General features: G+C 47.1%; 1 protein-coding gene across 2 annotated transcripts; it reads right to left on the bottom strand.

Annotated features, from left to right (window-relative positions):
* Positions 1 to 65: 65 nt before the first annotated feature.
* Positions 66 to 27946, bottom strand: INTS1 (integrator complex subunit 1). 2 transcript variants are annotated; one of them, XM_088174326.1, is made up of 47 exons: positions 27818 to 27946; positions 27417 to 27707; positions 26662 to 26858; positions 26313 to 26450; positions 25550 to 25709; positions 25148 to 25253; positions 24692 to 24878; positions 24417 to 24562; positions 23972 to 24113; positions 23456 to 23632; positions 23096 to 23204; positions 22357 to 22477; positions 21632 to 21709; positions 20953 to 21110; positions 19676 to 19772; positions 19165 to 19256; positions 18793 to 18853; positions 18213 to 18410; positions 17818 to 17947; positions 17473 to 17652; positions 17232 to 17381; positions 16502 to 16681; positions 16214 to 16318; positions 15255 to 15422; positions 14827 to 14938; positions 14339 to 14500; positions 13443 to 13589; positions 12954 to 13052; positions 12460 to 12584; positions 11463 to 11777; positions 10722 to 10881; positions 9965 to 10105; positions 9419 to 9599; positions 9212 to 9335; positions 8575 to 8693; positions 7515 to 7602; positions 6678 to 6904; positions 5589 to 5712; positions 4978 to 5111; positions 4395 to 4587; positions 4003 to 4130; positions 3426 to 3538; positions 2751 to 2864; positions 1856 to 1926; positions 1259 to 1350; positions 1073 to 1182; positions 66 to 667 (listed from the first exon to the last, which is right to left on the bottom strand). In XM_088174326.1, the coding sequence occupies exons 1-47, from the start codon at positions 27873 to 27875 to the stop codon at positions 552 to 554; spliced, it is 6624 nt and encodes a 2207-aa protein (XP_088030452.1). In that variant the 5' UTR covers positions 27876 to 27946; the 3' UTR covers positions 66 to 551. The 2 variants fall into 2 exon arrangements, with proteins under 2 accessions (XP_088030452.1, XP_014747710.2); XM_014892224.2 differs by having other exon boundaries at positions 14339 to 14497.
* Between the last annotated feature and the right edge of the window lie 41 nt (positions 27947 to 27987).

Genomic DNA, 27987 nt, shown 5'->3' with positions numbered 1-27987 from the left:
AAGAGACTGAAGAACAGGGGGAGAGGGATGTCAAGCTATGCCCAAGGGAACAGAGAAAGGCACAATGGAAACAAAGAGAATTTTAATTATAAAAAAACAACAACCACCCCCCAGAAACCAAAATGGTCTCTTGCCCTGCACAAATCTGCATGTTCTCTCCAACACAGAGAGTGCAGACACTTCAAGTGCAAGGGCCATCACTCACTCCCTTCTGCCCTCCCAGCAGCTCTGCCTTCTTGGAGAGACAAAATACCCCAAACAACAAACCACTGCTCCAAGACCCCATGAAGGAAGTGGTCCCTGTTTGGCACAATGTTCAGGAGATTTTTCTCCCACAGTAATGGCATCTGAGTCAGCCAGACTGATCCTTGCCCCTTTCTGATCTTCAGTCAGCACCTTCTTTTTTTCCAGCACAGTCTGGCCTGCCATATCACCTCTTGGATCCTCCAGCACATGGGTTGCAATATACTGTTCCTCTTATAGGGCTGTAATGCAGCTGATATATCCATTAAATTAATTCTTCTGGAATTGGAACTCCCAGAACCACCTGTTCATATCATGGCCTCCATGTGCAGAATCTTCAAGGCCTCTGAGATCTGAGAGCTGGTGTCGATCTGGCCGTACATGCCCACCAGGAAGGCCCTGTGCAGCAACACTGCTGCATGCTCTGGGAAAGGGAAAGGCAGAGTGAGGACTGACCTAAGGACTCCATGTGCAAGAGCAATCCACCAACAACCACTGGGTGATCATCTGCAGCTGCATGAGAAATCTCTCCTTCCATAAGAACTTGGCACAATAACCCCTCTAAGAGCTCTGTGGGTTTGTGATTACATGAGAGGTCACAACCTAGAGAAAACCACATGGGGGCAAATCTACTTTAAGGAACCCCTCCTTGTCTTTATGACAAATCCCCCTTGTGAAGCTCAGCCCAAAGCTACTACTGGTACTGACAGCCTGGTCTAAGCAACAGCAATCCATGGCAACTTCTCAAGGGAGCTGTTCCCAGCACAGGACCCCAGCTTTGACCCTTATGAGGCCGACCATGCCCCAAAGGTGGCTGAACTCCACTGACCTTGGCAAAGGAGGGTGTATTCAGGCAGGTTCCTCAGGGCTGTCTGCACCACCTCGAAGTCTCGGCTGCCGAGGCAGTACATGTAGGTGGGCAGGAAATCTGCAGCAATGCTGGGAGTGAAACATGACAGTGTCAGTACAGCCCAGTCAGATCAGCCAGCACAGCCTCAGTTCCAGTGATGCTCACCTGGGGTTGTTCTGGATGGAGCGCAAAGCCAGGCTGAAGGCCAGGTTCCGGCAGGAATCCTCTGATGAACTCATCAGCTTCTGTAGGTTTGTCTGAAAGATGGACAAATGTGGATCACAGGGCCATTCAGGGAGCACAAACTCCTCAGCTTGGCATTACTCTCCTTCCACACCAATCTAGCCCAACACAAATCCAGCAGGTACTGGCTGACACCAGAAATCCCTCTTTGTAAGACAGATTATCCTGGTTTTGAATTAAAGTACCCTTCTGTAATCTTATTTCATGTGGGACAGCTGAGTTTTCCCTAGTTTCCAGCTTATTCAACAGAGTTGTCCTGTTCTGTTCTCTCCTTGTCCTGGGAAAAGGACAAAGGTTTAATTCTTCCTCTGACATACAGTAGATGATGGTTGAGCCAGTATGCAGTGGAGGGAAATACTGTCTGTCCTCAGCAGGGCTAACTGAAGACACTTTTCTCCTAAGGTGCTGCAACAACCACCCAAAAAGCAGAAGAAGGGTAGTGATTAAGCTGGCTGTGCAACAGACTCTGGTGAAAAGAATCTCTTCCTTACAGTGGCAGTTTGAGACACCAATACTCACAGCAAAAAAGGCAAGAATTTCTGGCCTCCGTCTGGACATTTCATCAATGTCTGTCAGCACCTCCAGGATGTCTGGGAGAAGACACAGGTTGAAAAGCACTTGAATTCACTGATCCAGCCAAGAATCTTTTATTTTTCCCCACAAAACTAATCTCCCAAGCCATCAAGTCTTCTCACTTGCACACAGAGGTAGTGTCATACAGGCAGGCAGTTCTTTGGAAAGGAGAACAGGGATGTGCCAGATCAACACATCCCAACCTGCCCAGGCAAAGGAAGGAATGCAATGGGGTGAGAGGTTCAGTTCCAGAACACCTTTTTCTGTAACTAAAGACCTTCACAGAGTGTCTCTTTTAAAAACGGGGTACAGGCAGGACTTTTTTGTCCTATTCTATCTTGGAAGGAAAACTGTCACAACTTAGGTTTGAACACAGGACACCAATAATTTCAGAATCTTTGCAGAAGATTATTGTTCCCATATGCCAGGTTAACATGGTTTTCTTCCATGAAGGCCATTTGGGGATTTCTAACAAATCCTGCTTCTCATCAGTTTGGTATTTCATTCCTATCAGCACTTCAGACCTGGCTCGAACTGCAGCACTCCTTGATTTACTCATTATCTCCCCAAATGCTTAAAGATCCTTGAAGACCCTCAAAGTAGAGGCCATTGAAGTACTGCTGAGCTAAGTGATAACAGAATCATAGGAAGCCTCTGTCACAGAATCATAGGACGTTATGGACAAGTTAATCCAAAAATGGAACAACATCATAACTGCTGGTGATTTCCAAACACAAGACTGAAACAGGAAACCAGGCTGCTGCTGACAGATAAATAACAAAGTTGACAAATGCCTGCATTTGCCCTGTGTCTGTGCACAGCTCTGCAGGTCCTCGCTCACCTTCCACTGTTTGGCCTCTGGAGAGCCTCTTCATATACGGAGCCATTTCAGCCGGTGTGAGGGGAGTGAAGAGGGACACACTGACCAGGGGGAGAGAGCCAGCAGCTGCTTCATCTGGGGGAGAGAGAGAGAGAGCAGGGCACTCCTGACAGCCTGGAGACTGGCCAGTATTCCCTAGCAGTGCAGTGGTGTATCATGAGCCACCAGCAATGCTGTGATACAATTCCTGGCTCTCTCACTGTTTAATCTCACTGCACCTCCTGTAACCCCCTCAGCTGACACTGAGGAGGAAGCTTCACAAGCTCTTTTAATACTGAATAGTTTTCCCATGCAAGCTGTGCAAGCTGTAAACAGTGGAAGAATGGATGTACCCTTAGAGTCCTCCCAACAGGTCAGTCCTTAAGTGTGGATTAAAAGGGCAAAATCCACGACTAGGAAACTCACCCTTGTTAAGGGCTGTTTTTCTGCTCCAGTAGTGATACCACTGGCAGGAAAACAAATTAACCTATCCCAGATACTGGTTCCCAACTGCTGAGCATACAAGTGCCATTCTCCACTCTAAACACATTGAGCTGTTACAAGAAAAAGCACAGTATACACACCAAAACACCTATTCTCTCAAAACAGACTGCAGGTTCACCAGTTGGAATGAACTCTTCTCCCACCCAGACTCACCATCCTTCTCTTCATCAGAGCCCCTGTCCAAGATGCCACTCTTACTAGGCAGACTCAGCCCAGCCAGAAGGGACTTCAGCATTGCTAGGTCACTGTTGTCTGATGACAGGTCACTGGGAAAAAGAGGAGGAGTGTTTGGCTGTCAGTAGCAATAAGGGCATGAGCACAGATATGTACACTGAAACAAAGAGCTTCTCAGAAACAGAAACAAGATTTTTCCATTCTTCTAACTGGAACTGAAATGCATTTTCCCCACGTATCTGTAGGTGGGACCCTGCAGCCACTGCTCTGGGGAAAGACTCTCCAGCTGCCTCTCTGGAAAGGCTGCAGGCCACTATAATACCTCAATATAACATTTAGGCCATTACGTGAGTTAAAGTCATTATGTGACTTCCCTGGGCTCAGTTTTCACCTATAAAGAAGAGATATGCTGCTCATTTCAGTGGAGACTTAAGGGAGCCAAGGGTGAAAAAGTGCCGTATTAGCAGCTACTCTGTCACATCCTCTTGCTGTCTTCTGTCTGATTAGCTCCTGGTAATCTGACTGTGCATGGGGTAACAGGCATAAGGAAGCTTACTGGAGTGGATCTGAGTGCTTCTGCAAGAAGGAGACAGCTGCCTGGGCGTTGCATGTGATGTACTTGTGGATAAACTGCACAAACTTGCTGATGAAGGCAGCCAGGTGCCGCGAGGATTTTCTGTAGTTCTGGGAAAAGATCAGGAAGGTGAGTTAACAAAAAAAGCAGCAATGCACTGCCCCATCCTGTATTTCTGGGTACCAGGGAGCAGTTTCTCGATATCCTGCCTCCTCTTCAAGCTCTCCAAGGTACTTAATGCACTTTTTTGTTCTTAGGCATTTAGGAAGGCTTTCCCTTCAAATGAGAAGCACCAAGGTTGGCCCTGTGTTACAAGAGCTTCCCCATCTAGTGGCCAGCAGTTGGTACACGGAGGGAAGCAGGGATTTTCCTACCAGCAGCAGACGGATGAAGGACAGCAGACAGTCCCAGAGTGCCGCCTGGTGCTCATTCTGGAAGACCTGCGGCTGGAGCAGCTCCAGGATCCCCAGGACGTGGATGAAGAAGGTCAAGTGGTTCTGCTGCCTGAACTCCTGGAAATTGAGGTGAACACGGCCGTGCAGCAGTGCTGCAATCATTGGCAAGTGCCTGAAACACCAAACAAGAAAATCTAGGCCTAGATCTTTCAAGAAAGTTACATGTTACCTCAGCTCCTGGAAGGCAAAATCCCTTATCCTCTCTCAGAGTTCTGATCTTGATCCCTGCATCAATAGACTCAGCAAGCCCCATTTCCCACCTATATTCCGTTCCCTAGCCTCCAATTCCAAGATTATTTCCTGACAGACACAAAGTGTTAACTCATTGTAAAAGATATAGCTTTGCTGCCTTTTTTCTTAACTTCTGTATATGAAGGTGAATTCTCTCACCACTGTTGTGATTGCTGTAGGTTTGTTTCCTTTCTAGGACAAAGGTGGGTGCTTTTCAATAAGCCCCAGCCACACACAGGGAGAGAGAGGACACACAGGGAGAGAGAGGTACCTAAGGAGGAGGATGGGATGAGCCACAGCCAACTTCCTGCAGGCCATATTGGCATCCCACACGCGGCTTTCAGATGACTTGGAGTCACTGGTGTCTGCAAGGAGGTTAATGAATCTGTGAACCAGGGCATCAAGCTGGAAGGAAAATAATGAGCAAACTGTTAAGAAGTTTAATGTACAAACCAGCCCCTGGCTCTCCAGCAGTGTTTCCCAATTCCTTTCCAGCTACACAGGGGGGTTAACAGAAATTATTTTCAGGTAGAATCTGTAAGTAAATGCAGTGTTCCAGCTGGCATGGGATCTGAAGTCCACAGTCCCTACAGACATCAAAGCAGGATCAGATGCCTGCACACTTGTGCCTTACAGAAGCCTTTGGCACACAGAAGCTTGTGGAGCTTATATTATTTTATAGAAGGACACTGCAAAATAAACCACACCAGAACTCTCTGCTCTGGAGAGTACAGGAAGGGACAGGTAACAGAAAAGCAAAATAAAGAAACGAAAGTCACCCAGGAAGCTTTTGCTAGTCCTCACTTTCTAAAATGGGCATCAAGGTAGCATTCATTCTGCATACACAACTGGAAAGGGGCTTTGCTATGCCTCTGACTTTACCTTGCAAGTGCTGCTGTCTCTGGCTCCTTCACTGGTGAGAAGCATCTCGGGCATAGGCACAAGGAGCTCGGGTAGTTGCAGGTATATCTGCAGCAGAAGGTCCTGGCAGCATTTCCCCACAGAGCTGAGGGAAAAAGGGAGAGATTAGCCACGTTAGTTGAACAAGCAAACATCCCAGACCCATCAGATTAGTAACAGCCTTCCTGCATGTGCCAAACAGAGCATGTGAAAACACAATCACTATTCTCTACCAGTGTTTTTTAAGTCTTTGCTTCTTTTGAACAACTCAAATCATTCACCTTCTACAGAGATCCACCCACAGTCTATGGGGATTCATCACAGGGCCATTTGGAAAACCGCAGTTCCAAAGGGCATAGGACTCTATGTAAGCTCTGCTTACATCTCCAGTGCAGAGCTCTTGCATGTGGTACTCAGGGTCAGCCCCATCCCAACTGGAAAAGAAGTCAGAACCACAACTATTCAGGGTAACCAACATGTTCTCTACACACCTGAAACCCCTGCAGATCCCTGACATAGCCTGTACTGGGAGGCAATAGAAAACAACAGTTACTCAGAATCTTTCCTAATATCAGCATAAGCAAGGTTGGAATTAGGTCAGTTCCTTTCACTGCCACAAAAACATCATCTTCCTGTTCTTTCCACAGCCCCAAAATAGCTGTTAGGAAACAATTTGGTCTTCATTCAGCTTTGAAAGCAAGTCACAAGCAGGATGTATTACAAGCAGTGACTCAAGGGATGAGTAGACAAGAAATCCCACATTAGTAATTAAAAATAACCACTGCCTTAAAGAATGAAAGAAAAAAACCGCAAGCATGTCAAGAATTTCATTCTGAAGTCCTAAAAGCAAAAGGGCCCTTAAATTTCACTTTTGAAGTCAGCTTCCTGGTCACTTAAAACCACATGTTATTCCCCTAAACCTCGGGGAGGATAGTGTGCACTTTTCCTACAGGGTCTGGAATGTGATATTCTTAATGAAGGCATACTAGCAAGTCTCATCATTACCTGCCTGCCTGTGCCCAAGAACTACAATTCCAGCAGACAGAGAGTGCTCCTCATTTGCAGCCTCACCTACTTCCCCACTGCTGGATGCAGCTGGTCAAATATTCTGTTACTTTTTTGATGTTCTCGAGGTCTCCATGAGAACAACTGAGCAACAATGGCAGTCGAGACTGGATGAGTGTGCAGGAGGCCTCGTCAGTGTTCTGGTATCTGGTCTCTGCTTCAGCCAGGATCAGCTCCACCATGCTGATCAGTTCTGACGCCTTCAGGTGGAGCACGAATTCCTCACGGCGCTTCTGTAATGCAAGAGAACATCCCAAATGATTCCACACCAAATCCCAAGATCCTTAGTTCCTTCTAGTCACACCTTTCCCGACTGGAATGGAACATCTTAGAACCAGACTTAAGAAAGGCCCCATATCTAGAGCTCTGAAAGCATCACAGCCCCATATAAAACCTCTTTACTCCTCCTCTACTTCTTCATTTACTTCCATCTCAGCATGTGTGATGGGTCAGAAAGCACAATTCAGTCACCAAACCAAAGAAATTCTGTAGAGAAGAGACACAGCCTCCTTTTCTTTGTAAAATGGCAATTATCCTATGCTGGGTTTTAGCTTGCTTGCCACTCTAGCTGTGTGCCTTTACCAGATATTGTGGCAATTGCTGCAGGAGAAATGCCAAGTGGGCAAACTTTATGTGTTCCTGTCAGCTTTTTGGACTCTAAATTGCCACTGTAATATGTAACAGCAGATCAGCTAAGTAACCAGCTGAGGTACAGGCAGCAAACTTGGCACACTGCACCTGAATCACTCCAGCCACCTCTTGGCCATGGAAAAAATCAGGCACTGTGAAAACATTTCCTCTCACTCCATCCTGATAGGGATCTTGAAAGAACTGAACCCATACCTGAGGAGTTCTCTGGTCCCTTCCCTGCCAGATCCGAGGAATGTGAATACAGGCCCACAGGAAATCCAAGGATGCAGTTGGGTCAAACCTGCCAGAAGACAAAAGAAGACAGATTTGCAATTAGAGTCAACACAACCCTCGGGCAGCACACAAACACATGGAAGCATCACTAAACATGATGAGTGCTGTGAAGAAAGAAACATCTGCAAATGTAAAAATAGGATCTATTAAGTCCCGAGAAGGGGGTTGGTTCTGTTCCCAGATTATGACTAAATAGTTGTTGCAATAAGCACAGCACAGGATACAGAGCAGAACAAATGGCATTCAGCAAGTGTGGGAGCTACATAGAGCCTTGCACCAAGGCTAAGAGTTGGTCATCAGCACAAACAGTTGGTATAAACAGATCAATGACCTTACTCTCCCTATCACAGACCTTGAACTGAGAAATTAATGCAATTTTGAGCAAGACATTAAGAATTAAATAATAAACTGAAATGCTACCAGTTTTAGAAGTATTGTTATTAGGCATTAGCATTTCCTGGTCCCTAACTATAACAATACTACTACATGGAACTTCAGTATTTGAAAGTTGTGTATAGAAGCTAAGAGCTGGGGCTGCTGCAGAGATCAAAACTGGGAGGCTGATGTCATGAAAGGGTTAGAGAACACTGGAAATGGAGTTTATTACAACTGAAAGATCCATGAGAGCCTGCCCAGGCACAGAGACAGCCCTCAGTTTGCTATCCAAGCCATCCTGCAAACCTTGTGTTCATAAAGATTATCAACAAGAGCAATGCAAGATGGATTATCCACAATTAGCACTTCCTGTTTAGAACACAGCCAAATCTTTATGTGCTGCTTCCATCAAACAGTAGGTAATATTTGTATCAAGGTACACAAATCAGCAGGACTGAAATCTGCATCCTTCTCACAAAGTCTATTTTTGGCTGACTTACATCTCCTGGCAGACACATCATGAATATGGCAGGTCTTGTATTCTCTCAGACAGAGAGAGTTGCTCAACTCAATCCCTTGGCTAGGTCTGACAAACAAGACTCACCTTTGTTCCCTGTTCCTGCCAAGCAGAAGCCTGATGCACTGGTGCAGTGTGGTCCAGCTGGACTGGTGAGTCAGAAGAGCCAAGAGGTAGGGGCGGAACGAGGGCACCTGGGACCCTGCCTGGAAGCACCAAGAGAGGAAGAAATGTAATGAACGTATCCTGGTAGCAAGGTGGCTGTCCCACGTATTGCAGAAGGATAGCAACCCAGGAAGGCAGACAGCACAGACAGCATGAGGATTTAGGGCAGCACTTTCTGACAGCACATGGCATCAGATGTGAAATTCAGTTTCAGCCTTAACTTTGGCATGACACTTTGGGCAAGCTATAGATCTGTCTGCAAAAATACCAACAAAAACACAGCTGGCTGGGTTGTTATGGGACCACGTTGTGTCTGTAAAGCACTTTGAAGTCCTTAAAAGAACACAGCTGAGGAAATATAAAGGTAAGAGGAAACATAAGCCCTGAACTGAGAAATATGAGCCTTGCACAGAACTGTCCTCCTAGTAAGCCTGTACTGCTTTGGAACTCATACAGTAACCTGTGGCAAGACATAAAACTACCCCTTGCCCTGTTTCCAGGTGCAGGTCAGTACCCCAGAACGTAATTTCAGCAAAGCCCCCTGCCCAACAACTCTTACTTTGTTCCAGGAGAACAGTAGCTTCTGCTGTAGATCAGGGCAGCTGCTGATGACCTCTGGGTCCAACATCTCCAGCCAGTCATTGAGAAGGCCAGAGGCAGGCCCTGGCCAAGCTGATTCAGCACTGTGGACAAAGCAAGGCCAGTGTCACTGGTGACACCAGGCACCCAAACCTACCCATGAATTTCCATCATTGCCTTGGCTCACCTGCAACTCTCCACCTCCTTCTTTACTGGTGTTTCTTCTTTGTCCTGGAGCAACAAGGAGCACACCACAGCAATTGGTTTCATGGCAGGACACCTGGCAGTGGTCTCAACAGTAGCTGAGAAGAGGACAGTCAGGAGCTCCTCCAGGTATGGAGAGTGGGTTTCAATCAGACCTTGAAGGACTAGCAGAGGGAGAAAGATGCCACTCATTAACTTCAGAATATGGTGAAAGGTATGGAAAGTTTTAAGTATTATTCCTGATAGCCAGGCTCAGTGAAGAAGAGGGAAACTATTTTTATCTGGATAGTAGTTCTATTTCTGTTTTTGTTAGTGGAAAGCAACAGTTCGCTCAGAGACTTAATCCCAGCCCCAGATCACAGTTTATAAACCCATATACAGTGGGGGAAAGGAGGTGATACAAGATCAGTTCATATTTTCTGATCCAGAGAGAAGGCAGATTCCCACAGCCTGTACAGTGGGCACTGCCTTGCTGGGATGGAAATTCAAGCTGCTGCTACAAAGAAGGAGAGCAGAAGGACATCCATACCTTTGCTGATGAGCTCTGGCTCCACATTACACTTCTCTCCTGATTTCAGGGTTGCAATGATGGCACAGACTGTGGAGCTGATTAAGTCAGGGTCACGACGGAAAGAAAGAGCTTCTGTGAGGTGCAAGAAGCCACCTCGAACTGTAACGAAATCACAGCACTGGCATCACAGGGACAAGCCAGCCCCAACATCAGACTTCCCTCCCACAGAATCCCCGTGTGGCTCCAGGGCACAACTACTCAAACATACAATACACATTCTACCGCCATTTATGGCCACAACCCTTGACAGCTCTCTTGCATGTTATAGTGACACGCAGCTATGAAAAAGCTCTGTAACCACAAACCCACTTCCCTGCCCAAGCTCTTGGTTAGACTCCTGCTCCCAAGAGATGGCAGATGATAAACAACTCTACAAGTCATGATGTGACCTTGTTCCACAGGCATTCCTGCATGCTCATCTACCAAAACAACAGCTCAAATAGAATTCCTGGCCTGAGAAATTTTAAGTTTTCCCTAAGAGATCTGCTGTGCTTGGTGAGATGTTACCACGTGTCTACTGCAAGCCCACAGAGCTAAGGCACTTGTTCACAGCCTCAAAGAGTTTCTGCAGCACAGTGTGCTACTTTTGTAACTCCTTATGACACCTGTCTAAAAGGCTGTCCACGACACTTCCTGCTCCAGGTGCAGTTTTGTTTGTCTCTTTCTTGTCCCACTTTGTCACCTCTGAGTCCCATAAGCTGCCCAGTGCCAGTACCATCACTGATCCTGTGCCTGGAGGAGTATTGCACAGCAAAGGCCTTCAGCTGAGCTCGCAGGGGACCATCTTCCACCGCGGGGTTCTCCAACCACTGCAGCATCTGCATGAGCACTTTGAAGAAGAGCGAGGAGAAGGCAGTGTCCTGTGGCATGGAACGCTGGGAAGAAATTCTTTACAGTGAGGGTGGTGAGGCACTGGCACAGGTTGCCCAGAGATTCTGGACTCCCCATCCCTGGAAGTGTTCAAGGCCAGGTTGGATGGGCTTGGAGCAACCCGGTCTAGTGAAAGGTGCCCCTGCCCATGGCACGGGAATTGGAGCTAGGTGATTTTTAAGGTCCCTTCCAACCCAAACCATTTTATAACTCTATGAATTAGACTTCAGCTCTCAAACTGTCTGCAAATACTCTGGCTTGAAAGACATGTCCAATGGTACAGAACAGCACAGACCAGAGATCTCAAAACCAGCAGAGACCTACAGCTGTAAATCAAAAAAACCGTTACCAGGCTAGGTAATTCTGCAGGTAATCAACCTCAGCAGAGCTAGGCTAATGTGGTCAGCCTGCATCCAAATGTCCATAGCCAGGCAGCCTGAGATGAGCATTACAAAGTGTGCACACAGCAGAGCAGATGCACTGCAGATTTCTCATTTCTCCTTCACCCCTCTCTCTGAAATGCTCCCAAACACATTTCCCGTTTCTCCCTCACCCCTCTCTCTGAAATGCTCCCAAAGCCACTCACGTGGTACTGGTAGAGCTGGCGCATGAGCGGGCAGGAGATGAAGTGGTGGCGGTGCATGGCCATGACCAGGGCGCCGCTGTGTGCAGAGTTGAGCAGCGCAGCCACAGCCTGCAGCAGCCGCATCGAGATCCCGCTCGCCGTGGTCCCGCTCGCCGCGTCCCCGCTCGCCGTGGCTCCGCCCGGCTCAGCCGCGCTGGCCGGCGCGGCCCCTTGGCGGATGTGGGCCAACTCCTGCCCCAGCGCCTGCTGCAGTGCCAGGGCCAGCGGCCGCAGGCTGGAGTTCTGCCACCGCGGGTCTGGGGTCAGTGGGAAAAGCTGGGGGATACAACAGGGAGAACGTTTATGACAGACAGTGAAAGGATTGCTGTACCATGAACACCTGAGGCAGAGGAGCAATTCACCTTGTACAGTTATACTGATTGCAGGTGAACGGGAATCTTCTGATACAGCTGTTTCTATATCCTAGAGCCTGGCATATGAACATAAGCAGCATCTCTGCAACCCCAACATGACTATCAACACTGACACTGCAGGGGAATACTACTACCCAAACACCAACAACCAACTTGGCCAATTAATTCCCTGTAGGTTCTTTCTGGAGTCAATGGAGGGAAGCTCTGTAAGCAGACAAGCCAGAGTACAAATGCTGTTTGCACACAGCTTTGCTGCCAGGGCCCTGTGAGCATTTCACAAATCCTGCATCCGCTGCTGAGAGGAAAGGCACTATGCACAGAACAAACAAGGTGCAGAGACAGCAACATGCTAGTAGGTACCAGGCATGATCAAAAGCTACATCACGTTCCAACCACAAGAAAAAATTCCTGCCAGTATCAACTCCACCAGGCTGTAATGGCACAGCCTCATTGCACCAGGGCTTTCATATTTATTGCCCGCAAACACTGCAGGATAAGGAGTCACAAGATACAAGTATAAGAGAAATGGATTTTGTAAAGCTGCTGCAGGGAAGCAGTTACTCAGCTGGAGGTTGTAGCAGTACCTGCAGAAAGATGCCTGCCAGATCATCTTCTGGGCCCAGAACACGGACCTGGCTCAAGGCCCGGATCCGACTCTGACTTTGAGAGTTTTCAGGACTAGATTTTGACCTTGAAGTCTCAGCGCTATCTGCAAGAGGAATAAAAGGGAAGAAAGGAAAATGCTGTTATGGTAGATAGCATCTGGAGCCTCAACACCAGATCACCTTCAGCTTTACAGTCTCTAACTACTGAGGAATTCAGCAGTTTTTCTCTTAATTCCAAGCAAGACTTACTTTTCCATATGACTCAGAAAAACTCACTGTAATAAACTCCAAAAATATTAGAATTTCTCTTTTTGCCAGAAGCAAAAATCTCTAGCAAGGACTGGTGTCTAACTGTAGCTTGCTGGTTTATTGCAACACTACTGCTTTTTAAGACGCCCCTGCCTGCTCCTCTCAAGAGCAACAAAGGAGGGAAGTTCAGATCACTTTGATATTTAGGCTATCCTGGGCAGTACCTCGGCGGGCTGGTAAGGAGGCAGTAAGCAGAGAGTGGAAAGTCTGGCCTCCTGTTGCTCCTCTCTCATGTTGAACCTCCACAAGATGAGCCATGTAGTCTGCAAAAAGGAAGAAATAAGAGCACATCATCATCTTGCCCTCTTCAGTAAAGCAGGACAGAATTGGCTGTTTGTACAGCTCCCACAGATAAGAGAATCTGCTGTTCCCACAGACTTTGTGAACACGATGCCTTGAAAATTTTGTTTCTTTTACAAGGTACCTTCCAAAGTACTTTTAATTCTGTACATTCCAATAAAAAAATCTTCCTCTATTTTGGGAAATACAGCCAAGGGGCCCCAGGTGTCTACAGTGACAACAAGCTGCCAAAGCAGCCTGTACACAAAGTTTGCTGAACTAGCTTGGATTTTTCCAAGGAAGTCACAGGAGATACTCATGGAAACTATTCAAGAAAAGTTAAATGCCTAGTCAGCCTCATCTGTAGCTCTTACTCTTGTCCATGATGTTCTGCTCCAGTGTCTGTGGGTCATGAGATACTGCCTGATCCAGGTACTGCAGAAGTTTGCTCATGCTGGAAACTGGGATTCCAAAGGACTGAACAAACAGAAGCAGCTGCTGCGGCTCCAGGTCCTGCAGGGCTGAAACAGACAAACACTGAGTCCTCAGACCTCTGAACTGCCCATGGAGGGTCATCTTTATTACCTGATCTTTATGCTTTTGTCTGGACCAACAGTGACACATTAATGATAGGGCTGCAGAGAGCCTAAAGCTAGAAGTCTGACAGCTGCCTACTATATTTTCTTTCCTCTGCAAATCATTGCTGCCTTATTGCATCTTCCAGTTAATTCACTCACTGGCTAATCTGATCTTCTATTTAATTTTATTAGAACCTCAGTAATGCAATCATTCGTATTAAAAAATAACTTCCACCCTATCTCTTGATGGCTGCAGGCAGGAATTATTGAATAATTCAATCACTGGCTATAGACAGCTGTCATTTAATTAGTAAAATGGGATGAAAGCTCTGAATACCAAGAAGAAAGAGAGCACTGATGAGTGGTACGAGGAACAGAGCAACCGGAGGTTTAGCTTACATCCTTTAGGAACAGCTTTCCACAGTGCTGTGCCTGTTGTCTGGTGATTGTATAGCTTAGGTCCATCTGAATTGTAAAAGAAATGGGACCTCAATTCAGAGTCCCCCATTCCTTTAAAATACACAGAAAGGGGAATATCCATTCAGACTCACTCTCCTACTTTAAAAGTAACAGTGACAGATGGCTCCATCCAAAGGCATCCAAGTGAGATGGCTGGGCACACTTGAGCAAGGAAGCCTGTCCTTTTCCTTTCAGCAGCGTTTGAAACACCAACAAACACAGCACAGGCTCACCTGCATCCACGAGACGCGGCACCTCGGAGCGGATCATCCGCAGCTTCAGCCAGTCGGGGAGCAGCAGAGCCTCCTCGGAGGTGTCAACCAGAAAAGCAGTAGGAAGGGGCTTTTTCTCCGGGAACCATATATCCAGTAAGGTGTAAAAATCACCATCCCCTGCTTAAGAGTGGATAAAAAATTATTTCCCATGCTCACAAGCACCTAAAACGTCCTGTCTTTCTCTATCAATACACCAGAACACATAATTGTTTAGGAATTTCCTGCAGTCTGCAGAAGGCAAAAAAAAAAAAACCATCAGCCTGCAAATCCTTCACTCTCTGCAGCAATATTCTGATAAATCTTACAGCTACAAACATGTACTGGAAGGGTCAAGTCTGTGAGTAGAAGGATTAACACCAGCCTGACCTGTTAGGAGACAGCAGACAGAGAAAAGCCACCCTGTATTGACCATTACCCCCTAAAAAATATGAGCATACTTCACCAACCTTGAGGTGGCCCCAGTGTCAGGAGAATAACCATGGCATGGACCACAAGGATGTGCATAGTGGCTGTTTCCCCACTAGTCCAACGAAGGAACACCTGATCCTGGGACTCTGACTGGAAGAAGGCAGGAAAAGACAGGATGAGCAAAGGTGGGGAGAGAAAGGAAAACATGAGAATGGACAAATTTAGTCAGACCATAATTCCCGATACCTCCAACAATGGCCACAAAAGATACTTGGGGAAAAGTTAAAAAGGCTTTTTACAAACACATAAGGCTTGGCTCTGATACTATGTCACGATTTGACTATTTTCAGATCAGGGAATTCTTGAGCTGGACTTGGTTTATTCAAATTGAGTAACCCATAAAGGGTTTCTGTTTTGTTAACCTGCCCAGTCAGTGACGTGCTGGGGCAAGGCAGGAGGCACTCACCCAGCTGTACACCTCCTCGCCCTCCTTGCTCTGCCTCATGCGCTTGATGTAGCGGGAGAAGATGGAAAGCAGAGCCACGAGCACTGCATCTGACTCAGCACTGTAGGAGAGCTTGGAGAACAGGTGGGACATGATAGTGGAGCGTTCCACGATCAGTCGAGCGACATCCTGCAGGGAAAAAACATCCAGGAGGTCTTTACTGCAAAACACAGCCCTGTTTCATTGCAACATGTTCTCCAGTTCCCATCATCGGCCCAGTACACAGCACTCTGGAGATCAGCTTGTTGATCAAGAGTAGAGCTGACACAGGAGGGAAAAGGCCAGTGCTTTGCATACATCTTACAGTGCCCCACTGGAGCACAGATGCCTTCTGATGCCCCCTATTACAAAGTAAGCATTTACATAGCATTTTTCTGAAGAAAAAGATCTACTGACGCTTATCATTCAACCTCCTCCATGTATCTAAACAGAAGTGCTATCAGCACATGAATCTTAAAAGCAATGAGAAAAGCACTCAGGAAGAAAAAAGAAAAAATATCATTAAAAAAATCACCAAAAGTTTTTCTAAAAAGGAAAAAACTCACACAAATAAATAAATCCAGAAATCTAGTTTTGGCTACAGGGGAGTACATATCCCACCACTAAAGTTCCTGACTTCCCATTCTCTCCCCAGACACATTAAACACTGCCAGGTGATGGGATTTCCATCAAACCACTATCCACTCTTTTATTCTCCATTCCAGCTGATGGGCCACTGCACTGGAGGTTATTGCCCTGTTTGCTATTTCATTATATAAACCAAAGACACAGGTTTGCCTTTCAACCCATGCAGAGAGACAAAAACATGGAGTTATTAGGGTGACATGCTCCCCAAAACTCATCCTGGTGGTACAGCAAGTCCCATGCTTACCACTGTCCTGGGACATGTCATGTATCCCCCACACAATCCCTCCTCTCACCAGAGCAAGGTCGTTGTGCTGTCCCTGCTCCTCCACTGGGGCGTGCTGGGAGAGGTACACCAGGTAAGCACTGATGGTCTGGGGATCTGTCTCCATGTGGATGGCCTAGAATGAGAATTCCTTTCATGAGAAATCAGGATTTAAAGAAAACAAGCACCAGCATAAGCAAAACTCTTCTGCAAGCATATAAACATGTCAATATCACAGCCAGATCCAGTTTAGATCTGTTTCAGCACTAGTAGAAAAAGAACAAGCTTGACCCTCCTCCCCTCAGCTGCTTCCACCCACCTGCTGCAAGGCCAGAGCTGTCGTGGCTCTCACACTGTCAAACAGTGGCAGCCTCGGGAGGTCTCTCAGCAGCCACTGATATCCCTGCAGCAGCTCAGAATCGCCAGAGTCTTCTTCCATGGGGTGATCCTTCTCCTCTCCATCACGCATTCCTCCTTCCGACAGCACCAAGGACAGGCCCTGCACAAGTCACACAGACACAGCTGCTGCAAATGAATTCAGTTTCATACTAGTGAATATAACAGAAACATGCTTCAAACACCACAGAATGATCCAAATGCAGCACACAACAGGTTTCAGCTCACATAATGTGTTTTCTTGACAGATACTCTGCTTGAAGCTTCAGCCTGAGCATGATCTTTCTGAGCTTCCTGCAATTCTCGTTGCCTTTTCTATGCTCCAGAGCACCAGGCACTCACTCACACTCCTCACAGACAACAGCCTCTGCCAATTACTCCACATGACACACAGTCTCCTGAGTCTACACCTGAACTTCATAGGAAACCTAGTAAAATCCAGCTCTATCTTAAGTACAACTTAACTGTTGAACAATAACTTCTGAGCAGCAGGGAGCAGAAGTGTATTTGATGGGGTTTGGAGATTGAGACAAATCACTGAAGGAGGATGACATGGAACAATTTCACTGTACTGGCTCTGGACTCAAGATAACCTAGGGCTCTGCCCTGGGCTTCAGACAGACCCCAGTCAAAATGATTTTCATTCTGCTCACCTTCATGGCCAGGACCCGAGAAGCCACCTGGGAGGAACTCAGGCGCCGCAGGAAGTAGTCGAGCACCTCACAGGTTGTCTGTTCATCAGCTTTGGGTCCCAACAGCAAGTCCTGCAAGCGTCCAAGCAGCTGCCTTTGTTTCTGCTGCCTCTGTGAAGTGATAAGTTGGTCTGTCCAGTGAAATCAAATCTGGGATGCACAGAAAGTAGGTAACAGAAGGGATTCTCAAGAGACTGCTCACCTGCCGTTTCTTGGCACGCTGGTCCTTACTCTCACCCTCCTCTTCTTCTTCACCTGAGGTTGATTCATCAGCAGCATCATGAAGCAGGAACTCACAAAGACACTGCACGGGCAGGACATCCAAGGAGCCCTCACTGGACTGAACCAGATCTGCCAGCCATGGCATTGACTGTGATGAGGCCTGTGAAGGATGAGAGTAAAAAGATCAGCAGAACACAGATGCAGCACACTGATTATTTAATTCCTGAGCAGCAAACCACCTTCTCCTGAATCGCATTTAGCTTCCTTTTGCCCCTCACTCTGCTCCAGTTTCAGAGGCGAGGGATCCAGTCCCACCACAGCCCACCTGTCTTTGAATGATGTTGAGAAGAAAGTCAGGATGGCGGCTGCGACACAGAAGGTGGCCCAAGCGAAGAGACTGGTTCAGGCTTTTCACCTGCTCCAGGACATGTGGTGGAGGTCTGCGAGGGGGGCCCCTGCCACAGAAACAGCAAGTTACCCACAGGCTGATGAGGATCAGTCACTTCTATAGTGCATGAGGGGTCTACAGGAAGGTGGCAGGTAGGTTGGAACTAGATGATCTTCCAAACAAAACCATGCCGTGATTCTGTGATCCCATGGGCTACCACACCACAGAGCTCTTCTTCCCCACATCAACCACCCTGTGGAGGAGCAGGGTTTCCTGACTAATGTTGTTAACTAGGATTTCATGATGGTATCAGAATGCAGAAGGCTACTTACTGTGGGTCCAAACTTGTCAGCTGGGACAGCAAGAGGCTGCTGCTTTCTGTAATTGTTTGTTTTGTGGATGCAGCTGCCAGATGACCCTCAAATGCAAGAATCTCCTGCTTTTCTCTCTGGGAGATCTGAAGTTCACGATTAATCATCTCTGTGCGTGTCTCCTCATCCGTCAAGGTACATTGAGGATAGGAATAATTACTGAGAAAATAAGTTTAAAAAAATAAAATAGTTATCCTGTTCTATTCAAAATTCATGAACCACAGTCAGAAAGAACACAGGACTTCGGCTCTGATAGACAATGTAGAAAAAACCAAGTAGTTTCTCAGTGGAGCCAGGAGACTGAGACCTTCTCAGCATGGCACAGCAGTCATCCCCCTCCCCCTTTTTCTCAGCTTTATTCCCTTGCTTATAACATTTTTGTCGAGGGAAGGCACTTTTCCCACTCCAACTGCAGTGTTGATGCCAGTTTATTTTACACAAGTCCCACTGGAAAGGAAGGAGTCGCATGGCACAAATTTAATTCAGAAATGTGTGTTTTCAGTGGTCTGTTTGATATATGTGGAGATTTAACCATACTAACTTGGTCATGACCATTTCCATGAGCATCTTGAGAGAGGGGTACTCCTCCCATGCAGCCAGACCTGCAGCAGACAAGAACAATAAGGAATACAGGAAAAAAATAGAGCCGTTATATATTCTAACACATTCCAAGGTGGGGAGACACAAACTTACTTGAGAACAGCTCATAACACTCAGAGCACAAACAAGGCAATTCCAGCCACATGCTGGTCCAAATCCCACCTCCATGCATTTTTCACCCACAGGGGATACACAGTTATTTAACTGCAGTTACCTCACCAACCCAGCACAAGCCTTGCACACAAGCAATCAGACTTCTGCAGAAAGCACCCTGGCCAATTTTTGCAGCAGAACTGGTGTCCTGAGAACTTACCAATGTTTTCGGGATTGAATGCAGCCACTACAAGCAGGAGAGGCCAGGCTTTCCAGTAGAGAGTAGAAATAGCTAGATTTGGAGGCTGGTACCTGCAAAAGCCATCAATAGAGATAAGTGGTCAAATTTGGCTCCTTAAGCCCATCTCAAGTCTGCTTTTCTCCTTAATAATGCACTGTTTAGATTCAGTCAAGCCAGTTCAGTGCTTTTCCCAACAAAGAGACCCCTACACACCCACAAAAATCCTTTCAAGAGGGACAGCAGGATTCATCTGAAGATTTCTAGGGCAGAAAGGTCAGTGCTTGCAGATCAAAGTACATTCCATGACTCAGGTCTTGATTATTCTAGAGAAATACCCACCTGAACATGACCCTGAAAAGGCTTCCTTGTTATTTTTGTTATTACAAATTTTAATAGAGAAAAGCATTTTAAAATCTGTGAGCTGGGAATGTTAGTCACAAGGTGAAAGTGAGCTAGATCACAGCAAGATTATCTGTGTGATAAGTCTTACCCTGGGGGTAGCTGGATATTCTCTGGATGGTGATAAGTGCACAGATTTAAGACTGCATCGATCAGCTGGATTCTTTCTACCCTCAGGACCTCAACATCTGGAGGAGAAGAAAAGACTGAACAAGTTATTGACCTGTCTACCTGCCTGAAAGTCCTTCAAGAAAAGCATCACAGTATAAAAAAAATTTTACTTCAAGCAACTATGTTATTGTGAGCTTACTCTCGTGATATTACACAAATAAAAAAAATCAACATTTAAAGAGCAACAACATTTAAAAAATCCTATAAGTCAATATGTAAGGATATGGAGCTTTCCAGCAGCTATCTGGTTTAAATTCTTAAGGGCACTTTTTTTCCCAAATGCATCCAATATGATACTTATAACTGTCTCAGAACTTGGATACACTCCTTCAGGTAAGCAACAAATCTGCTCAGAATTTCTGGGGCTCAAAGGAACTAAAAACGCATTTCAACTTTGTTGCAAGTTCTCAGACTCGCTCTAATTCTGAGTCTTCCAGTACATGAAACAGTGCAGGATTTAAAATCATGTATGAGAGGCTGGAAACACTTTGAGAGGATACTGAATAGCAAAGTCTAGATCCTTCCACAAGCACTGAGCAGTTCAAGATTACTCTTTGCCATTAACCAGTCAGCACTAAGAGCATGTAAGATGCTTTAGAATCAAACTCTGACAACACCCTTAATTCTGCCACAAACACATACAGCTCAGCTGAATGGACTAATTTCCCAGCACTGCAGGAATTTAGACAAATGCTAAATGAATTCATAAAAGGGGTAAGAGTAAAGATCGCTTTTGTAACTGCTATTCTCTAAGTGCCCCAATAATGGACTTGGGAAGAGCACACAATTGGTTAATTAATTTAACTTCCAATCCTTCCATTTTTGCACAGTCTACAATTTCATTTTACAGTATGTACAAAGGACTAAATTGAATTTAAAACCGCTGACTCAAAACTCTGGGTGGTTGTTCACAGTCCTTCGTTCTCCACACAACCAATAATTTCCCAAACACTCCATGATACAAAATTAGTAACAGAGAGAAACAGTAAGAGAAAATAAGAAGCTTTTCTAGTGAGAAAGCAACAGCAGTACATGTCTGGCTTTGAGCCAAATGCTTAGCCATCACGACTAAAATATGCTTTAAGTGATGCAAAGGCTCTTTGGTAGGTGGTAGGAGCTGTCTCAGCCCTGGGTGGCAATAGGAGGACGTGGAGACAGAAGCAAGCACTTGCTGGTGGGAACTCTGTGCAGCCTCACCATCTGCTTGCACAGCTGCAGCCCTCTTCACCAAGTGGTCGGCGAGCTCCATGGCATCAGCAGGGCCCAGGGGCAGGTCCCGCGACAATCCGATCACAAGGATGCGCATCAGGGTGTCCTCCAGGATGGGCACCTCGGAGCACAGGCGGAGGAAGAAGCTGCAGGAGACACCGGACATCAATCACACTTATTTGGTCAGCAGCCTGAGGGCTCCTGAAACCCTACACAGATCCTACAGCTCATCTGGAGCAGAAGATACATCACAACTTAGCTTGCCCCACCTTCCCCGACCTCCAGCTCCAAATGCAACTATTTGAAACAAATTACTGAGTATCGCTTGCATTGCCTTGTACCTCTAGGCTTCAGCTTCCTTGAGTCTGAGCTCCTTACCCCAGTTACCCACACACTGTGGGGCTGCCCTCCTTACAACTACAGCGTCAAGACAGAGCTTGGCACAGGCAACAGGAATGAAGGAGGAAGAGGAACAGATGGATAGTGGAACAACACCCCCCAGTTTTATGGCAATGTAACAGATGAAGAAATCTGAGCACAGTTACAAGCCTTTCCAAAACAGAGCTATATAAGGATCACCAGAAAACACCCATTCCTGTGCCTGCTGCTAGAGCACCCATTCCTCCTGCTGCTAGAGCAGCTCCCCACCTGCACCAGCCACACTCACTTGCGGTCACTCTCAGGGGGCCAGTTGTCCCATTTGTAGTAGGTTTCTGGCTGTTCTGTGAAGAGCACCTTGTGGAGGCTGTACAGATGAAGAGGACAGTAAACACCATCTGTGAGGCTTAAGAACATACAACAGTCCAGTCTCCCCCAAATCCTGCTAAAGCTTCCCATCCTACACATGAAGGAGCCCCCTCGGATAAGTGAGTCTAGCAACAGTAACAACATGATTCAGAACAGAGAGGACTATACAATATGGGCTCTGAGCTTTTATACTTTCAGTAACTTACCTTGCTTACTATTAATTCTGGCTCCAACTGCCTCAGTAATACCTTGTGTCAAGGTAATACCATCTGTCCTCTAGAAGACAGAACTATCTGTGGAGCCCTCAGCCATAGACCCCTAAAAAGGATGTCAAAAAAAAACCAACAAGGAGTCCACAGGGAATTTGTTTGGTCAGACAGCTAAAAATCCCCTACTGAGTGGACCCAAATAATATAAATCAGAAATATTTTCCATTATCATATGTTTCTAGTACGAGGATCACCTGAAGGAATTTCAGAGAGGGAGACAGCCCCAGCCTGAACCCTGCTAAAACTGTTTCTGCTCCCTGTCTGAAAACGGGAGAGAAATCTAACCAAACCCTGGTGTACACCTGGCTTTTCATAATACACTACAGTGTTGGGGAATGGACTGGTTATGCACAGACATGACCAGGCTGACTCTCACCAGTGCACATAGTCCTTTGGAGCCAGCTTGCTGATAGATGGAACAACTGTATGCAGCCACCACACAGCATCACGTTGGATAGCAGCAATTTGGTTCTGGAAAGAGCGCAGCACTTCCAGATCTGAAAAACAATCAGGGCCACAAAATACACACATGGGCCCCATCAGAAACATAGTAGTTTCAAGACAGTAACCAGGACTCTGAGGCATCAACAATAAACCATAGAATCACAGAATGGTTTGGGCTGTAAGGAACCTTAAAGATCACCTTGTTCCAATTCCTGTACCACAGGCAGGGACACCTTCCTCTAGAGAAGGGGAACCAGGGGAGTATATGAGAAAGACTTCACGCCCCCAGCTCTGACAGCACATGTTCTTTGCTTTCTGACACGTGCTGCAGCAAAGCCCCCAGCACCAAGCACAGATGGAGTAGTTTCATGACAAGAAGGCATGTGGGCAGTCATGTCAGTGCCACACCAAAGGCCTGTCTTCCCAGTCCCTTAATCCTTACAGCTGCCCCTTCAGGCCTGAGGCCCCTTCACCCACAGCTCCCTTTCCTCAGCCTCTCACTGTTTCCATACACACAAGAAGCACCCAGCCATGCAAATGCCACATCTTATATCTCTATCAGTCCCAGGATGACAGCAGGCTCCCAACTCTAGCTGATGTACTCCCAACATCAGGGGCAGATATCCACCAAGATGCCCATCCTCAGAGAGAACCTAGGTTCTTCTGCTTACTCTTTTTCTCTCCTTTGTCCCAAGCAATTCCAGCCTCCTTCACCTGGGCTGTGATACCAAGCATCATGGAGACAGCTAGCAGGTCGGTTATATGGATGACAAACCGCTCCTAAAAATAAAAAAGAAAAGAAAAGCAGGTTGAATAGCAACACCCAGAGCTACCTTCTGGAAGTGTTTTGTCATCAAAAATGATGAACGTAGATGTTTGGAAATGAGATATGGGAGTGCTGCTATGAGACACACAAATAATGACTCACTCAGACACCAGAGAGCAAAAGAAAGAAAGGCCAGGAAAAGCAGACACAGAAGAGCTCAGTGTATCACTGGCACATCCAGCAGCACAAGGATCAGAAGTGGTACCTTGAATTCCATCTCTGCATACAGGGCCTCCTTCCGCTCCTGCATGAGACCCAGACAGAAGGCCTGGAAGTTGATCTCATGTTTTGTCTGTTTGATGATTTCTCTCAGCAGAGCCCGTGAAGCTCGCAGGTAATCGTCCTTGGTGGTCAACAGGTCCTGGAACACCATTGCCAGGTACTGGGGGCACAGAGAGAGAGAACTTTCAGTGCACTGTAATGGGTCTGCATCCACAACATGAAGAGACACAAGGAAATCATGCTGGAGGTATCCTGTCCTTCAGACCCCTGGGGAGCTGTAATAATGTTTCTATCATGAAACTGCATTATCATCCAGAATGTGGGACTTTGAAAATGCCCATTTATGACCATTCCTACCAAGAATAATTATATAATTTCAAAACACTATGATACAGATCTGACAGATGTCTGTGAAAAGATTCATCTGAGCCTCAAAACAACTGAATCTGTCAGGTGAGGTTCAGGAGTTACCATCAGTCATCCAAGACACTGGACCTACCTTTGGAGCTTGCTCAGAGCTGTGCTGAAGCACAGTATACAGGATCTGCATGTTGTTGGGATTTCTTGCATTTGATAGTTCATTAAAAATCACAAACTTAATGGTGGTGCCCAGGTTATCCCTGTGTGCATTCAGCAGCTCTCTGCAAGGGAAGACCAGGGACACATGAACTGACATTTCATTGCAGCTGGACATATTTTTTTTCTTTTTCTCCTTGAAGTATTAGCACACAAAAGTGAAAAGGATGGAACAGCACATATCAAAGGACAGTATCAAAGGACAACTGAAAGATTTCTAGGACAATGAAATTCATTTAAATGAACACAAGTCACTCCATGCCCCAAGCTGGTATTTAAAACTACTGTGCAGAAACACTGACACTGTCAAGTCCCTGGGCATATCTCCCACAGTGCTTTCTCTTCCTGTCACAGACCCAGTCACTCACCTGACACACAGCATGTAGTGGTTGAGAAGGACTTTTGGCTTGAGACGAATTTTGATTAGGTTGGAGATAACTTCCATATCCTCTGAGCTGTGGGTGTTACAGTTCATACAGACTGACATCAGCAAGTCCTGAGCTGGCTTGGTCAACTGCAAAAAAAGAGCAGAAAGGCTCCAGCCACTCACCATTACAGACCAGAAAGGTGACTGGCATACAGTATGCAGCCCTCCTGGCTGGATTCCAGGCCAGGGTTGTGCTTCTACAGCTCCTCTCCTTACCTTTGGATTCTGCAGCCACATCTCCAGCCTCTGCACAGCCATCTGACGCACTTCTTTGTAGCCACAGGTTGCTGTCAGCAGCCGGAGGAGGTTCCTGGAGACATTGTCCATGGGCTGGCGCCGGTTCAGCTGGTCCCGAAGCATGTCTAGGACATATTCCTCCACACTCTCTGCAAGGTCTTCATACCTGGGCCACACATATTGAACTTTACTCATTGCCACAAAAGCCAGTCCAGACATCAGCACTCTTTCTTGTCTGTGACACGACTTGCAAACCAAGAAAATCTGCTCTTTCCTCCTGGAACCAGTTTTATCTGATGCTCAACATCCCCCAGCAGGTGCCACAGGAGCACAGAGAAGAAGCTTCCTGACACAGCTCTGCAGTGTGGGTGAGCACAAACACATCTACAGATACACCTGCACACAACTGTGTGAAGAGAGCAAGAGGCACTGTACCTGGGCATGAGCTGGCCTGCCTGCTCTGGGCTCATTTTCTCCTCTGCAATCAGCAGCTCACTCTGGCTGTCCTCCTCCTCTGTCATGGAAGGGTGTGGGCTACTCCCTAAGAGAGACCAGGACACAGCACACTCCATCATACACCTCCTCTCCCTAGAGATCAATCACTTGTACTCTGGTTTATTCAGCTTCCTTCTGCATCCCACATAGGTCCATTTTTCGCTACCCTCAAACATCCCCTGGACATGAAAGAGCTCCATAAAGAAGAAAAGCAATGCCTGGAACTCAAAGCCTGGCCTATGTGACTCCATCCACTACCAAATTATTCTCACAAGTCAATAAGCAGTGAAGGCTCCATCCTCTCCCTAAACCTTTGTTGCTGTTTCCCAAATATCTTCTTACCAGCACTAAGATCCCCTCCACTGCGTCCAACTTCTCCATGCAAGAGCATGGTCTTAGGAGGCATCTTTGTGTTAAAAGCTGTCTGGATGTTATCCACAAAGGTCTTGCAGTGAGGGCTGTCCACCCAGATGCGCTCCCCAAGGGAGTCCTCAATGTACACCTGCAGCAGGGAGCACAATCCATTTTCACAGGGTTAATTAAAGGAGTATTTGTGAGTTTTTACGGATTTCCAATATACAGAGTAGGAAACTAGCATAACCAGTGCATGGATGAAAATCAGATGATCATACAAAACCAAAAATACACACCATCACATCCCAAGCTCTACTGGGCACCTTCTCAAAAAAGACTTTACAACAACTTCTACCATCAGAATACAGAAGTTGGTCAGTTCAGCCTTTTTAAGTTAATGGGCTGCTGTAATCTCCACACACCAAACAGAAAGCAAGGAGTCTCTGCAACATTTACATCAATACACACTCTCAAAGACATCTCAGAAAAGAGCAGAGTTAAGGCAACAAGAAGCAATGAAGGCTACATTCCAGAAACCCATGGAGATTTTTCTTTAAAAGGATGAGCCCAGACTCCAATTTCTGCCTCCTCCAGCTGCATTCCCATACTGGATAAGAGGACACTAGCCCACCCCCTTCCCTACAGCTGTAATAAATCCTGTGCTGCTCTCCTACTCCAACACATCCACATTTCCCAACCCAGTCTGCCCACCATTGCCTCAGTCCAGCAGAAGCCCCCTCAGTTCACCAACCTTGACAAAGATCTCTGGCCAGTTCTCATCCTCTTCGTAAGCTGCCATGAGAAGGTTGCATGCCAAGACAGATACAAGACTATTCCCTTTGGCCTTGAAATTGATGGAGGCATCTCTTCGGAGAAGACTGCACAGTGCCTGGAATAACATCCACAAAAATATAATAAATAAGTCATCTATTGAGAAAGCATGCAGAGAAGCTGCAGAAAGAGAAATACAAATTGCAGCAGCTTGCCACAGAGCTCTGGTATTTACAAAGCCATGCAGATCACGCTCTGTTCTAGGAGAAAGTGAGACTCTGCTCACCGTTTGGCAGGAATGATCCATCAGTAACTTTGTGAGTCCTCACCTCGATAACTCCTTCAGTGGCAAATATGTTGGGTTTGATTTTTGCCAGGTACATGAGGCTCAGGTACAGAGTGGTGTCAGGTTTGGCTCTGTTCATCTTCAGCTGCTTCACAGCTCCACACAGCACTCCCTCAATACGGTCATCATTGCCTTCTGCCTCTGCTGCCTCAATCTCATCCAGGAGCACTGTGGGGACAACTGCAACCACCAACACACAGGCATCAGCATTTACTCCATGCCAAATAACCACCCCGAGGTGTTGCAGGACCAGTCACAAGGGACAGCAAAGCACAGGCCAGCTCACTTTTAGCCCCTGCAATAGCTTTTCCCTACTCAATTGCCATTAAAAGTTCTGTTTCCCAACTGACAATGTCCCTTCTCTGTTTTTCCACTCTAGCACACTCCTCTGCAAATGCATCCAACATCAGAAATGGAATGACAATTCAAAAGGCAACATCCATACCCAGAGTTTGTTAAAGAAGTATGTGAATAAAATACCGCAAATCAGACTTTGAGATTTCCTCAAGAGAGTACTTCACATACGGCTACTTAACAGCTGTCAGACAGAATGAACACAACCCAACGCCAACAGAAGATAAAATCTCGACTTTAGCCCTGTATCCAGGGAAGGAAACCCTCGAGGACAGCACATAATTACTGTGCAGGCTCCAAGGAAGACTCCTGGGATGAGACTCCAGAGACAGGAGAAGTTTCCCCGAGGCACCGTGTGACGGCAGGAGCGCAGCGAGGCCTCACCTTCGATGGGGATGACAGACGGCTCCTTGATGGAGGGCGAGATGGCTCTTTTCTCCGCCACGGCCGCCTCTGCCAGGCGTCCCAGGGCGCTGAGGGGCGGCGTGGAGGAGAGCTTGGGGCGCTTGGTGAGGCCGGGCAGCCCCGCCGGGCCCGCCAAGGCTGCGGCCGCGTCCCTCTTGCGCTCCGAGGGCAGCCCGGGCGGCGCCGGCTTCAGCAGCGTGACGGCGGCCTTGCCCTCGCCGCTCTGCCCCTTGGAGCCCAGCGCGATGAAGTCTCCGGGCGGCGGGTGCGCTGCGAGGGGAGACACGGCGACAGTGAGCGACAGTGACAGCGAGGGACAGCGAGAGACAGCGAGGGACAGCGACAGGGAGGGACAGCGCCCGCAGCCCCCCGGGACTCACCGGACGGCTTGGGCACGGCGCTGGGCCGCCGCACGGCCGCCGCCTTCGGCCGGTTCATGGCGCCGCCGAGCACCGGCCCACGGACGGGCCGAGCGACAGCCGGGACGGACAGACAGACGCCGGGACCGACAGCTGGGACCGACCGACGGCCGCGGCCACACGGAACCGGA

This window comes from Sturnus vulgaris, chromosome 16, assembly GCF_052056855.1.
Source record: "Sturnus vulgaris isolate bStuVul1 chromosome 16, bStuVul1.hap1, whole genome shotgun sequence".
NCBI lineage: Eukaryota > Metazoa > Chordata > Aves > Passeriformes > Sturnidae > Sturnus > Sturnus vulgaris.
Note: the sequence above shows the minus strand (reverse complement) of the source record. Positions and strands in the feature narration are given on the sequence as shown.